The sequence below is a fragment of the Hypomesus nipponensis genome, chromosome 19 (assembly GCF_054491055.1).
Source record: "Hypomesus nipponensis isolate SF chromosome 19, ASM5449105v1, whole genome shotgun sequence".
NCBI lineage: Eukaryota > Metazoa > Chordata > Actinopteri > Osmeriformes > Osmeridae > Hypomesus > Hypomesus nipponensis.
In genome coordinates, this window is record NC_140379.1 from 16,636,874 (window position 1) to 16,650,674 (window position 13,801).

The following is a 13,801-nucleotide window of genomic DNA, read 5'->3' on the forward strand; positions in this document are numbered from 1 at the left end:
CAACTTACACATTCATTCAATCTATTTCACTCCTTAATACTCTTCCAGCCATGTATCTCGAATCCTACTGTAAAATTGGAATGCAAATTCTGCCCCAACTTTCTGGAGCACTCTGAATGGATCTATTCAGCTTCCAGCTTCAGAGTCACTCTGGACACCGGGGCATGTTTCATGGCACTCCGAGCCAGTGGTCATGGGGACTTCCTGCTCAGTGAGACTGATGGAGCTCATGGCTGGAGCTCTCTTTCAGATACCCCCAGCTTGGCCATGTGAGCAGATGATGCACTTAGTCTATGAATAGCCACTGGACATCGGTAGCGTTTGTAGGTATTACATTTAAAAACGTGTTGTCTAGTCATCCGGTTTGACGGTAATGGATCTCCCCATGGGTGATAGAATGGGAATGCATGTGCTTGGCTCCAAAACATTGACGGGTGAGACAGTGTGTAGCATTTTCCAAACTGATATGAGTGCATTTGATTTGTTTATTTTTGTATATTATAGTAAGAGTGTGTGTGTTTGTGAGTTGTCAGCATCCAGAAACATCCGGTCACATTGTTCTAGGGCCTTGAAAAGCCTCCCATTGGCCCCAATTATGCAGCAAAGCTACATGCATCTTGTGTGTGTGTGCGCGTGTGTGTGTGTGTCTTTAGTACACATCCAGTCTCTTCTCCTGCAGAAGCACAGCCAGCAGGCACGATCATGTATGATGGCTCTCTGTGGTCTACGGTGTCATGCAGGCCACGCCCCTCTCCTGTCTTACCTGCTTCCTCGTCCTCGTTTTCCCCGTCCGAAGCTTGATGTATCTGGCTATCAACTCATTGCGACCTACCAATAAATACAACAAATACAAAATTAGGGCTCACCAATGTATATTTAAAAAAAAAGCAATTTGGTTGAATGTCTTTTGGTAAACCTGGGAACGATCAAAAGTGGCAGAATGCATCAAAGATCGGCTACTCTGACATCCCATCATATGTGTCTGTCAGGTAATAAACAAACCAAATTCCATTTAGATGTAAAAGCAGCGTGTTGAATTAGCATGAAAAAAGACCCGTTCTTTCAAATGAATCTAATTTAATCCGATTCTCTTCAAAGCCCCTCGCTATGAAAGGAAACAGATCCAGACATTCATACTGTTACAGAAAATAATGGCAACGGAAATATATTCATTTAAAACAGTGTTGTTCTCACTAAATTATAATTAAACCATGGCTTTGTAGTGATTTCTAATTAATGGCGGCTCCAAACATTCTTCTGCCTTCAGCTCTGCTCTAATTGCTGCAGCCATGTACAATGACCCCTGCTTACCCTTTTCATATGGTAATAACATACCGCCACCCCTAAACTATTACGCAAATTATAGGTAAGGAGCCACTCTAATTATGTGTCCAGCTGTAGTCAACCAATACCATGGACCTGCTTTTCCCCCTCTGTGTAATGGGACAAGTCCTTTAAACAACCTACCCAGCTTCTTTCCCTCTCAGCTCATTTAAAGGCTGTGTCTTCGCTTCCTCTCACTTAGCAACAGCAGAACCAAGGAGATGGTTTCATACAAATATACAAATACACATTCTCTATTAAAGACAGGATGAATTACACAAAATGCTACATGTGAGGATGGATAATGTGAGCGTTAATGAGCATAGCAGAGATGGGGTGAGGCTGTGGTTGAGGCTGGGGAGGAGGCAGATTCTGGGGCTAGGGCTGGCAGAGGGTGTGCAGCATGCAGCTCTGTTGTTTGTGTAATGGGCACACATAGGCAGCCAGGTTGAAGCTTCCACCTGCTGTGAGCCCAGGGAGCGCGTTCTGTTCAGGTGTGCCAGATGAAAGGCAGGCCAGTCTGGGTAGAGCCCCTTGAGTTACTGCCATTAACAACACCTGTCAAGGGAGAGGGAGGCTCTCGTCTGCTTGCTCTCCCTAAATCTTATCCTGTCACCCCTCACTCTCTCACTCTGTCTTTGTTTCTCTGTCTTGCTGCCTGTCATCCCACTCTACCTCTCTCTCTCTCCATCTTTCTCTCTCTCTCTCTCTCTCTCTCTCTCTCTCTCTCTCTCTCTCTCTCTCTCTCTCTCTCTCTCTCTCTCTCTCTCTCTCTCTCTCTCACATGCACATACATTGCCACTTCTCTCTACATATATTACAGTCATAAGTATTTAAGTCTCATAAGAGACTTTACTGTTGCTAAAAAAGGATGTGATTGAACCAAACTAACGCATCAAGAGCTGATTACACAAATGCAGAGTTTCAACTGTGTGAGATTTTGTATTACCGTAGAAAGCTTAAGGCAAAAAAACCTATTCACATGAATCCAAGATGTCTGGACTAGCACCTGATTGCTTGTGGCAGCCACACCCAGACAGGTGTTGAGTAATTCAGAGGGGCCAGGTGGGAGGAGGCTAAGACCTAAGGCTGTTCCAGCCAAGGCCCCACCAGGCATTGACTTTAAGGCATCTTTCACCAGGAGTGCTTAGGTGAGGCCAGGGTGCTTCAAGTAGGTCATGTGACTTACTGGACAAATAAACAGCATCTGAGGATTTTCAACTGCAGCCCTGTTGCCCAGCGTGCCTGTGCTGTAATCTTTCCCAGATGAAGCTTGGGGCCTTGCTATTTTCAATAATTCACACACTGTGTACACATAACATGACAATAAGGGCATTCATGCACACGCCTGATTCCCAGATCAAAGCTCACAAATGGCCAGCTGTAAGCATGCTTACTGTTGAATAATTCATTCTTTTCACCGGGACTGAAAAAGAAGGGCGCTCAGCGTGCCTGAGTCGGCCTGCTTTCTTTGCTGTGTTTGCGCTGCAAAACAACATTTGTAAAAAAAACAAAAAAAAAACAGTGACTGACCACATTCAGGATTCCAAATCCACCACACAGAGCCCCCCCCCCCCCCCCAGGGTGTTTGGAAGGGGGCAATTCTCTGTGTCCCGTAAACTAATCAACATGTGTCACTCTTTACCAGGAGGCCAGGCTCTGAGACCGGTGGCAGGCAAATGGTGTTCCCCTGGTGAGGATTCTTATTAAAGTTTTAAACCCAGGCCTTTTCATTTGGAGGCACATGACGCAGTGCCCCACATCGCTCACTCATTGTTAGTCTTTACGTTTCACGGCAGAGGCAGTTTCATGTTTACACTGGGGTTTTAGACTGTCTTCCATTCAAGTAAATAATATAACATCATTAAAGACAACCTGGATTACATCAAACAGTCTTTAAGAGACCATGATTATATCAAGTCATTTTTTTATGACAAACGTTTTACATAGGTTTTTACAGGCATACATGTTCCAAAAATACATTTTAAACATATAAATGGATGATTATCATGATATAATGATTCATCATTTTAATACGTAAAATGACTCAACATCTTTATCATTAGTCTCAAACAATCACCACATCAATGTCTAACTGTTCCAGCATATAGCATTTACCATCTCAGTGCAGCACAGACCGTAGCTAATCAACTACAATAGCCACACGGAAAGTTACAGTGAAAGTAATGCGAAAGGCTCTTCCATCCGCGTGTGCACTGTTAATAAATCAGGACTCTTGCCCTCCTGGCTTGTTTAAACTCTGGGGGAGGTAAGAGCCCGCGCTGCCACAAGCTCTTCATCTTCCTCTGTGAGCTCGACAACTGGGATGAATTACGGCCCCCAAAGACAGGGAAGCAGCCAGCCAGTGACCTCTCATTCCTACACCGCCCCTGTTTCACTCCACAATCTGTCAACACGTTGGCTCGCACCTCTCCCAGGCAAGACTGGACTGATGCGCCACAGTGCGTGTGAGAGCCGCTCCCCTCCCCATCCGAGAGGGCTGGTGGGCGACAGGACGTCTGCGTCGCAACAGATGATGGCTTGCCACCCCGGTTACACAGCGCATCCCTGAACAGTGGCGAGGGGGAATTGGAGAGGCTCTCTCTCTCTCTCTCTCTCTCTCTCTCTCTCTCTCTCTCTCTCTCTCTCTCTCTCTCAGAGACAAGAGCGAGAGAGCGTCACTGTGTTAATACCCACCCAAGTCAACTGACGGTCACGTGACGATCTGTTTGGGGAAACACTCCTAGCCTATTCTGGAGAAGTGAATGGCCCAAGGGAGGGGTGAGGAGGAGGAGGACCGAGTAAACTCTTAAAGGAGTGGTCATGTTGTCACTCAAAGCAGCAGGAAAAGGATTAGATATTTATGGGGTGACCCCCAGAGCCCCCTCATGCTGCTGGGCAGCTGGGGGAGCCTGTATTCCGTCCCCGCGGTCAGAAGGGCCTCTCCTGAATCTCAATAACCCTGGATCTCCTGGACCATATCAATGGCACTGCAGCACCAGCAGTCTCACAAAGAGCCGGTGGCTCCACTCTTCTCAGGATTGTCCCCCCAGCAGCTGATTCCTCATTCAGTCAGAAATCCAATTTGGCCGACAGCATTGCTCCCTCCTCCGAGGATCCTGGGGCAGCCTCGCCCCGGAAACCCTGCTGGGTGGGCTACAATGGTGCCTCCACTCTGTAGCTAAGCTACGGTTACAGTCCACACACTGACGGACAAACAGAACTCAGCAAGTTCCCCATCGCCGGCTTACTCTACACTTAACAGGCTTCATAATTCTAAGTACAAAAAGTGAATGGGCGCAGGTTTTCCGTTAGCGTTTACAGACATGTATGGTATGTACCAAAGCTGTGGAAGCGCAGACGTAATCAAGCATCCCATGAGAAGACCCGCGTTTTGAACGGAACACTGCTTTTATGACCCAGAAAATCTATGAGGTGTGTCAATAGGCTTGAGTGAGCCGAGAGAGTGCGAACGGTTAACTGGTCTGGCTGGAAAGTCCCCCCCCCCCCCAAACTCTCTCCGTCCCTCTCAGACTGCTGGGGTTTACACAGCTGCTGTGTCTGTTAGAGCCCCCCTACCGCCCTCCCCTTCCTTCCTCACCCCCCCGTCCCCCCGTCCCCCCGTCCTCCCCAGTGTCTGGACACAGTCTCCCCTCCTTCGACACCTCCTCCTCGCCCCGACGGCTACCCCCTCCTGTGCTCGCGGAGCCAAGTGGGATGGAAGGGACGGCTCCAGGCTTGTTTACAACTCCTCCGCTCTCTCCCCGTGCTCATCCTGAAGATGTTCCGTCTCGTGACATCACACGTCCAGCCCAGATGAGCAGCGCCTCTCCCCTTATCTATGGCAGCCATTTCCTCCTGATGACGCTGGGGTGCGTGTCGACACACCAGTCGAAGTTAGGCCCCTTCCGCACAAACTGGATGTGAAGGGTACCACACTGAGGCCTTGTCACAGATGGACAACAGTGTTTGGGGGGAGAGGGAGGGAGCTCTAAGTCATAGACCATGGTAAGACTGATGTACTCAGTAAAATGAGTGAATGTATGTCATGCATCGTGTCAATGGAGAGGTCAATGGGATAAGGGGTCCTTATTATAGTGACTTTGTGTATTAAATCTGCATACACTTTTCCACTGCCTGTGAACAAGGGAGCTTTGTCATTTCAATGAAAGGATGAGTCCATCAGAAAATACCCCTAAGCCTCATGCTGCACTATAGCATGAGGCCTAAAAATCAGGTCGAATTTAGGTTATGGCATATTAAACATTTTAACTGCCTTGGTAACGTCCTTTGAGCGGCAATAGCAACTCTTTGCACAAGCTTTTCTGCCTCCTCCTTTTAAAAGCACTCATTTCCTGTAGCAGCACTTTTGTTTAACGCAGGCACAACCACAGTCACATCTGGCCCAGTGGTCGCCAGTGATGTCAGTGGATGTGAGACGGCGCGGGACTTGGCTCCGAGTCAACCAGCACTGCTCGCTCTCTCACACACGCACAGGATCACTTCATGTGGTTTCATCTTCTCTGCTCAGATTTTCTCTTTCTTTCCTTCTCTCTCTTTCTCCACCTCTCTCTCTCTCTCTCTCTCTCTCTCTCTCTCTTTCCCTCTCCTCTGAATCCTCGGCACAGTCTCACAGAGAGCACAGGGGGCACCCTCTCACCCACGCCCCGCACTGCCAAGCCTGAGAAAACTATCATTAATTCTCATTACAATGTCATTTTCCCAAGTGTCACTTGTCGAGTCTAAGAGAAACCACTAGTGAGATTTTGCCCAGGCTTAACCTTAATTAGATGTGTGAGAGCTTAACATGCTTAAAGACGCAAGTCTGCTCCATAATTATCTCAACCCATTATTTATAACCTTGTGCTGCTCAAAGAACGACTGAGTGAAAGAACCTTTTACACCGTTTCCTTTCACACCGAAAACAATAATTTGTAAGCGTGAAAAAATTAAAATAAGAGAATTACAAGGTACAAAAAGTGCCTCTCTTTCAAGACTGTGTTGATTCTGTGTTTATTACTTGTATACTTGTAAATGACATTACAGTTTTCCTGCGACACCAGTATTTACCCTGTACAGGCTGCAATAACCCTTCATAGTGGGTTCCTTCCCTAGAATGTGGAGTGGGTCCGGGTGAAGCCTGTGTGTGTGTGTGGAGTGGTGGGCCCAGACAATAGCTCTGGTTTTCCTGTCATCCGTGATAGATGACTCAAGGGTCTCGGTCTGACATTAGCATCACAATAGACTAAACCAACAATATGGAGGCATTCAGCAGGAGGGTCTCTGGCTGGGGTTGTGGGTGGGGAGAAGGGGCAGGAAGCCTTTTACTCTCAAGAACAACGGCACACTGGGAACACGGCCGGCCAAGAAGAGAACCTGTCACTAACAATAAAGGAGACTTGTGGCTTGGAAGTGACAACAGGTGACAAACAATGGCTCCCATTTATGAATTTTTTGGGGTGTTGGCAGTTTTTATAACCTACAGTGTCTGATTAGAAAATGACATCATTATAAAAGAACAATTTGATTGAGTTACATTGTTGGTAATGGAGGGTATATTGAGCTCCTGCAGGTGTTTCTGGAGGAAGGTGTGTCTCTAAGTGGCTGGCTCCACCCCCCTTAAATCCCTGCTCTCCCATCGGTGATCATTAAGGTCAGAGGGGCTGGCGGCTCAGGGCCTTATGCCACTGAAATCCATTTAGAAAGACAGAGGATAACGTCTGCTGATCCCAACATCTGACTCCAGGCAACCAGCTGCCTATTATGGCTGGCTTAACTTCCCGCATTGTGGGGCCCCCGGATTTGAAGCGTGGGGCCCTAAGAAAGACTTCAAGGCTAAAGTCAGCGCGCCTGCAGCCGTGACACACACACACTTGGGCTATTCTTAGGGTCACAATAGTTTTACCCCCCTCAGCACACACACACACACACACACACACGTTTCCACCCATCTCTTCTAGCTTTCAGATACTAAAAGTTCAAGCCTATACATCTTTGAGAGAGACTGTGTGTATGTTTGGGTGTGTGTGTGTGTTTGTTTGCAAGTTAAGAAATCTGCCTCCTGCCCATTTGCACCATGTGACATGCACACTCACACACACACTCACACACACGTGTCCTAGAATGACCCTTTGCACTCCAACTAGATTCATACAAACAGATAATCTCCATAGACACTGTTTACATAACAAGATATTTCAAGCTACACTGACTTATGAACAGTGCAGAAATATGTAAGGTAAAACCTCCATCTGGTCAGGGGAGATAACAAATTGATAAAACGCAAACTAATCATGCTCCCAACCTCTTATGTGCAAAATCCCATGAAAAATCTGTATACAATTACGGTCATTTCACAAAAATGTTATACCACAGTATACAGTATTATACTGTATTTCATTTGAATGCATGGCAGATAAGTTCACTACCACAATGGCACAGAGTTTGCGTTCAGTGATGAGACACGTACCAGGAATGTATTGACCAACTTACTGGACAACTGAGAGGGATTCTAAGTCCTTGGAATATTTCTTGTAACCTAAAAGAGTTCCTTCCACAGCGTTGGGAGTAAACTCCTATGGTTCTACTCTGGTGACGAAGTATACTCTGAACCACATCAGAAAATGAACACATTTGAAGCGAATCGGGATGTTACCTGAACCTTGTTTGGAGTTGTGAAGCCTCTACTAATTGTTTGTCTGTTTAATACATATATATATATATATATATATGTATATATATATATATATATATATATATATATATGTATATATATGTATATATATATATATATATATATATATGTATATATATATAAGTATATATATATATATAAGTATATATATATATAAGTATATATATATATATATATATATATATATATATATATATATATATATATATATGTTTTTTTTACATCTTTGAGTTACATATTGGTAAATACAATCTCCATCAAATGCACTTTGATTTCAAGTGATTCATCTCGCCCATTCTTTTGGTCTCTCTTCAGTGCCCCTGCACTGATTGGTTTTCAAAATAGCAGTGGGCTTCTACCATAGATGATTACAGGGAGGAGGAGCCTCTCTACTGCTTTGGATGTGCTTGCGCTCTGATGCACATACAGAACAAATATCACTCCTGCAAAAAAAAAGACAAGAAAGAAAAAGAAGAAAAGAAAGCCCAATCTTCCTCATACTATCATTGACATGCCTCCTGATATCCACCTCTCCTTGTCATGTGATTCAGCTGGTGTTTAATAGTGTCTCACATACACGGGTATGTATCCAGGATCTACAAGCTTTCAGTGGTAATAGACCATCACTTTCACCCGCAGGAAGTGGCTAGCTGAATAGATTCTGCCGAGCTCTGCTTTTACCCACACACGTCCATCACACTGGATAAGGAAACAACACAGAAGTCTGGGCTGTTTAGTCTTAAGGCCTGATTAATAGACCAACTGCTCATTAAGTGTCTGAAAATCCGACTGTTGATCTATTCATCGCTCCTTATAATGCCATTTGTAATTAGTACCTCCTTAAAACTCCATTTATTTCTTTGGACGCCAAAAAGAAATCAATACTTAACTTTATCTGCCCTTTAAGTTGGATAAAAGCCTCTCTTAAAGGGTCATAGTTCTGAGTGTCTGAGGTAATGGGCTAAAAGGGGATGTGTTTTTTTCAGACGGCGAACAAGACATCTGAAACCTACAGGTCACTACCCTGAGCCTGGTTGGAGACACCCAGAGCATTACGGCAGCCAACCCCTGCTGAACTGTGACTGAGCTAGAACGAGGCAGAGGAGTCCAGGCAGCTCCTTATCACTCGGGAGCCGCGGCCAGGTCTGTCTCTCCTCTCACAGGCCCGGTGCTACTCACACCATCCTCCGGCCGCGGCCGACTTCCATCTCAGCATCGCCGAGCAACACGTTCACATGGGACCAATTCATGCTGCCAGCCCTTGTCTGAATCACTCTATCAATTAGGAGCCGCTGAGTATGTCATCACATACATTACTGCAGAGGCAGGCCTGGCTGCTGGGGTCGAGGTATGTCTCTCAGGAGAGGGGGAGGGAGGGAGGGAGAGAGAGAGAGAGAGAGAGAGAGAGAGAGAGAGAGAGAGAGAGAGAGAGAGAGAGAGAGAGAGGGAATAGAGAGAGAGAGAGAGAGAGAGAGAGAGAGAGAGAGAGAGAGAGAGAGAGAGAGAGAGAGAGAGAGAGAGAGAGAGAGAGAGAGAGAGAGAGAGAAAGGAGGGCAGATGAAATGATGGTGAGGGGAAAGTGGCAACAGTGGGACTGGCTGCTGGACTAATCTGTGAGGACGGCGGTAATTAGGAGTCCCCCGAGGAACTCCTAGCAAGGAGCCGGGGTTGACGTGTGAACATGACACTGGCAGTTAGACTGTCACAGAGATCCCCCCCCCCCTCCTCCTCCTCCTCCTCGCAACACAGTAAGAAAGTTCAATCAATATTTTCAATCTCTCAGGATCAATCCGGCATCTGAACTCGGAGAGAAAGCTGTTTGCAGTGAGCGATATGTGTGAATGAAAAGAAAAACTTTGTGGACCCTGAAGTGTTCTTCTGCCTCCACTTATCCCGTGTCTCTACCTTTCTCTCCCATAAAAACCCTCTCACTGACAAGTTGTAAAGGAATTGTACTCTTCGGTAAATTGACAACAACATTTCTAATGTCATGAACGAAGCTATGCTAATTGGTTTATAGCATACTTTTTCGAAGGCAAAGGGTCTTTGAATGTCTACAGGAAGCCCATGAAACAACACTCACATGAAAGAAAGACGTGCGTTTCTGTGAGAACAACAGCCTAGGGCCCTGGGAGACAGCAAGGTTACAAGGTAAACCTCTTCTTTAAAATGCCAGCAATGCACCCAGTTATGATTCATACTTGTAGCCCAGAGTAACATCTAAAAAGGGATTTGTATAGCAACAGCCACAAGTCGGCCGTGATCACTCAAGTGCACTAGTGTACACATCTATAGAGGTTCAAATACCATCCGTACATTGATTACACAAAAGGGTTTCATCAGAATAAAATGATCCAATCAGCGCAAAAGCAATTTCATCAATAGGAAAACAGTCTTGTGCGTGTCAAAGCTAATGTCCTCTTGAATGCTGTTCATAAGAGACGCTGCATCTTTAAGAAGTGCAGAGATCCAGGGTTTTAGTCAAACAAAAGCAACCAATTGGAAGCATGCAACCTGAAACCAGCTCAGCTTGGGGAGTCTGGCACAGCCAGCCGAGCTGGGACACACCCCAGCGAGGCCCCGGCACAAGCAGCACAATCTGACGCACTTAACAGCCAAGCTCCTCTCGTAGACGGAGGCTACGTTAGGGTGGGATTGGACTCTTCCCACGGTCAAATCACTTCGACTGTCTCTGTCAACGGTGTGTGTTCTTAATCTCACAAGCCTGTTTGAGGCTTGTTTGCTAACTCTATATACACTTCATTTGAGTATTTTTACATGTACAGTATAATGAGGGCAGTAGCAGACGTATTTTTAAGCTAAATCCTAAACACTATTTCCACTTAAACGGGTGGGGGGGGGGGGGTACATAACCTGAGAAAATAAACAAGTGTTCACCAGCATTTGTAACTGAAGGGTTTGACGATGTGTAAATCTAAGCAAAGGCATGATGTAGATCATGCACACGTGCATCCACACGTTTTTATGAGGCTTTTAGCTTGTGTGATCAGTTGGCTTTAAAGATATATCTTTAGAGTTCATCCTGCTAACAAACCAACTACAGTACGCAGACAGCTCCTACATTGCAACTTGATCATTCCCTCAATCACACGCAGCAGATTAATACAAACCACATACAGTAAGGGACGTTTGGGAGGATTTCTTAGCATTCCACGTTGAAACGAAAAAGCTTTCCAACGAGTTGCAAGAAAGCAGCTCACTAACCTGAGCCTCTTTGTCGTGTGGTGGAGAGTAAGCCGTCTCTTTTGCACTATTTAAGCTCCTGTCAATAGCATCACATCACACCCTGGTCGACAAATAACAACAACAGGAGCCCCAGGCCCCTGGCTCAGCCTGAGCAGCCAAGCGTGGCCTGAACCCCCCAACAACCTGGGGGTCTGCTTCCTTCAGCGCCCACCCAGCCAGGAGACAGGAATCTCAGACAAGTGGTAACCTGCCAGGCCTGTGTCATACCTCACACGCCGGTTCACTGGATGAAGCGCATAGGTCCAGCTTGCACACTGGACAACAACCCCACAGGGTCTCACTGAGCAATAGAGACGCATTCAAATCTTCGTTTAGCCAACCCTGCTGCAAATGAAGAAATGACGACACAAAGGCTACAACTGGGTTTAAGTCAACAAGACCTGTGACGTTCAACTGTGTTTCACCTAGCTTCTCTGATGCTAGAAACTCAGTCTATTTAGAACCGCATCTCTCTCTCTCTCTCTCTCTCTCTCTCTCTCTCTCTCTCTCTCTCTCTCTCTCTCTCTCTCTCTCTCTCTCTCTCTCTCTCTCTCTCTCTCTCTCTCTCTCTCTCTCTCTCTCTCTCTCTCTCTCTCTCTCTCTCTCTCTCTCTCTCTCTCTCTCTCTCTCTCTCTCTCTCTCTCTCCCTTGCTCTGTCTCTTTATTGCCTGAGGCACAAACAACAACAGGTGCAGACAAGCAGTGGCAGGTTTGTCAGCATGGAGCTTTGTTTAAAGTGACAGCCTAAAGGCCAAATGAAAAAAAGGCACTATCCTCAAATTTTACAAGCTGGGCTGGCATGTGCCTTTGAGCCTGTAATACTGCAACAGTCTATCTCTTAGAAAACTAAACTGAATTTGAAGGAGCAAACAATTGGCGGTTGTGTCCCTAACAGTAAATTAATTATGGAGAGTGGACAGACAGACAGACAGACAGACAGACAGACAGACAGACAGATAGACAGATAGACAGATAGACAGATAGACAGATAGATAGATAGATAGATAGATAGATAGATAAATAGATAGATAGATAGATAGATAGATAGATAGATAGATAGATAGATAGATAGATAGATAGATAGATAGATAGACAGACAGACAAACAGAGGTCCTCCACAGTGACCCGTGAAAACAAAATTACTTTAGCCTGTAACAACCTCTGAACCGTTTGAATCCTTCTCCCTAACACATTCTCAGCGTCTAACCAGATGAGAGTAGACTCACATTATACTTTTGAGAGTGTACTTCTTATATTGGAAAAGAAAAGCATAAAATAATTGGAATTTTTGGGGTACTGCGCATGTGTGTGAAAACACAGCAGTATGGCTCAGGAACAAAGAGGGGATTATTCTAGAGATGTGTGATGCCTTTCCGCCCTGAAGTTCCACACTCTCTCCATTCTGTGTGAATGCAGGTGACTCAGGGAGCCTGAGCTGATCCCAGAATTCCTCATTATCTGCCCAGCAGGGGACCCCAGGTCCGCAGCGTCCTCTCGCTCCGTCTAGAAGCGCGCTCCGCTAGCGAGGCGAGGCGAGGCGAGCTCCAGAGGAGCCCAGCGCTGGGCTGTCGGGGCAAAGCCAGGTCTGCTCATTATGCCTAACTCATCCTTGGCATCTCTGCAAACCAAGTGCCACTTAGTACCCCCCAGGAGGGGTGTAGGCCAGGCCACTGATGAGATGACAGAGCACACGGCATTGCGGTAATGGGGAAGGAAGACAAAAAAAGAAGCTTTGCATCAAAAGACAGAGAGGGAAAGAGGCCTCTGATACCGAACTAGATCACAATAGCTCCTACTATCTGGGCCCTGTCGGCAGTGTCCAGGAGTGTGTTTTCCAGCTTAGCGGTTGGATTCATCTCCATCCTTGTCTGACCGGCATTGTAGTCATCAAATTGAGATGACAGCAAACGGTAAACATTTCCCACCTCAAACAGATGTACTGCTCATGTAGCCAAGGCTAGATATGGACCAATCACAGCCCTGCAAAGAAACAGCTCAGAGTTTCGGAGACAGATGGTCGTTTCACACATCATAATCATTACTGCCTGCCTGGGCTTTGCTGCTCTATCCAAAACATATTGTGATATTTAGACTAGTTTATGATAGCAGACACACTGCTTTGTCTACAGTGATGTAAAGTGTCATAAAAATAGCTAGTGTGTGTATTCAACCAAACAAACTTGAGGCTTTTAACACGTCTGCAACAGAAAAATAGGCCTCATGCAGCCCTATACAGCGGAGAGCGGAGAGATGTATGTATGTGGACTTTATATGTGGATAAAATGCTATCCACAAAAAGATGACATACTATATCAAGGTAAGGACAAGAAATACAGACATACAATCCATTGACAGACACCCTGATTCAACAGACAACACTGTATGCGTGATGCATGTCATTTCCTGCACGAAGCCTATTTCTGAAGCTAGGTTAATGCAGCTCCACAGCAGGGGGTGTATATAAGTAGGCAGCCTGAATGGAGCCCTCTGCCAGCCATAAAGGGTAGATGCCACTTTCTCACTGTGCTTGTCAAGATC

The 13,801-nt window shown here is 45.9% G+C and overlaps 1 protein-coding gene across 6 annotated transcripts in view; it reads right to left on the reverse strand.

Annotated features, from left to right (window-relative positions):
* The window catches only part of tead1b (TEA domain family member 1b), a 42,380-nt gene that overhangs the window by 9,662 nt on the left and 18,917 nt on the right, over positions 1-13,801 (reverse strand). For all 6 annotated transcript variants that reach the window (XM_084682133.1, XM_084682132.1, XM_084682131.1 and 3 more), the window contains exon 4: positions 764-828. In XM_084682133.1, coding sequence (XP_084538259.1) covers positions 764-828 — 65 coding nt within the window. The remainder of the gene's footprint in view (positions 1-763; positions 829-13,801) is intronic.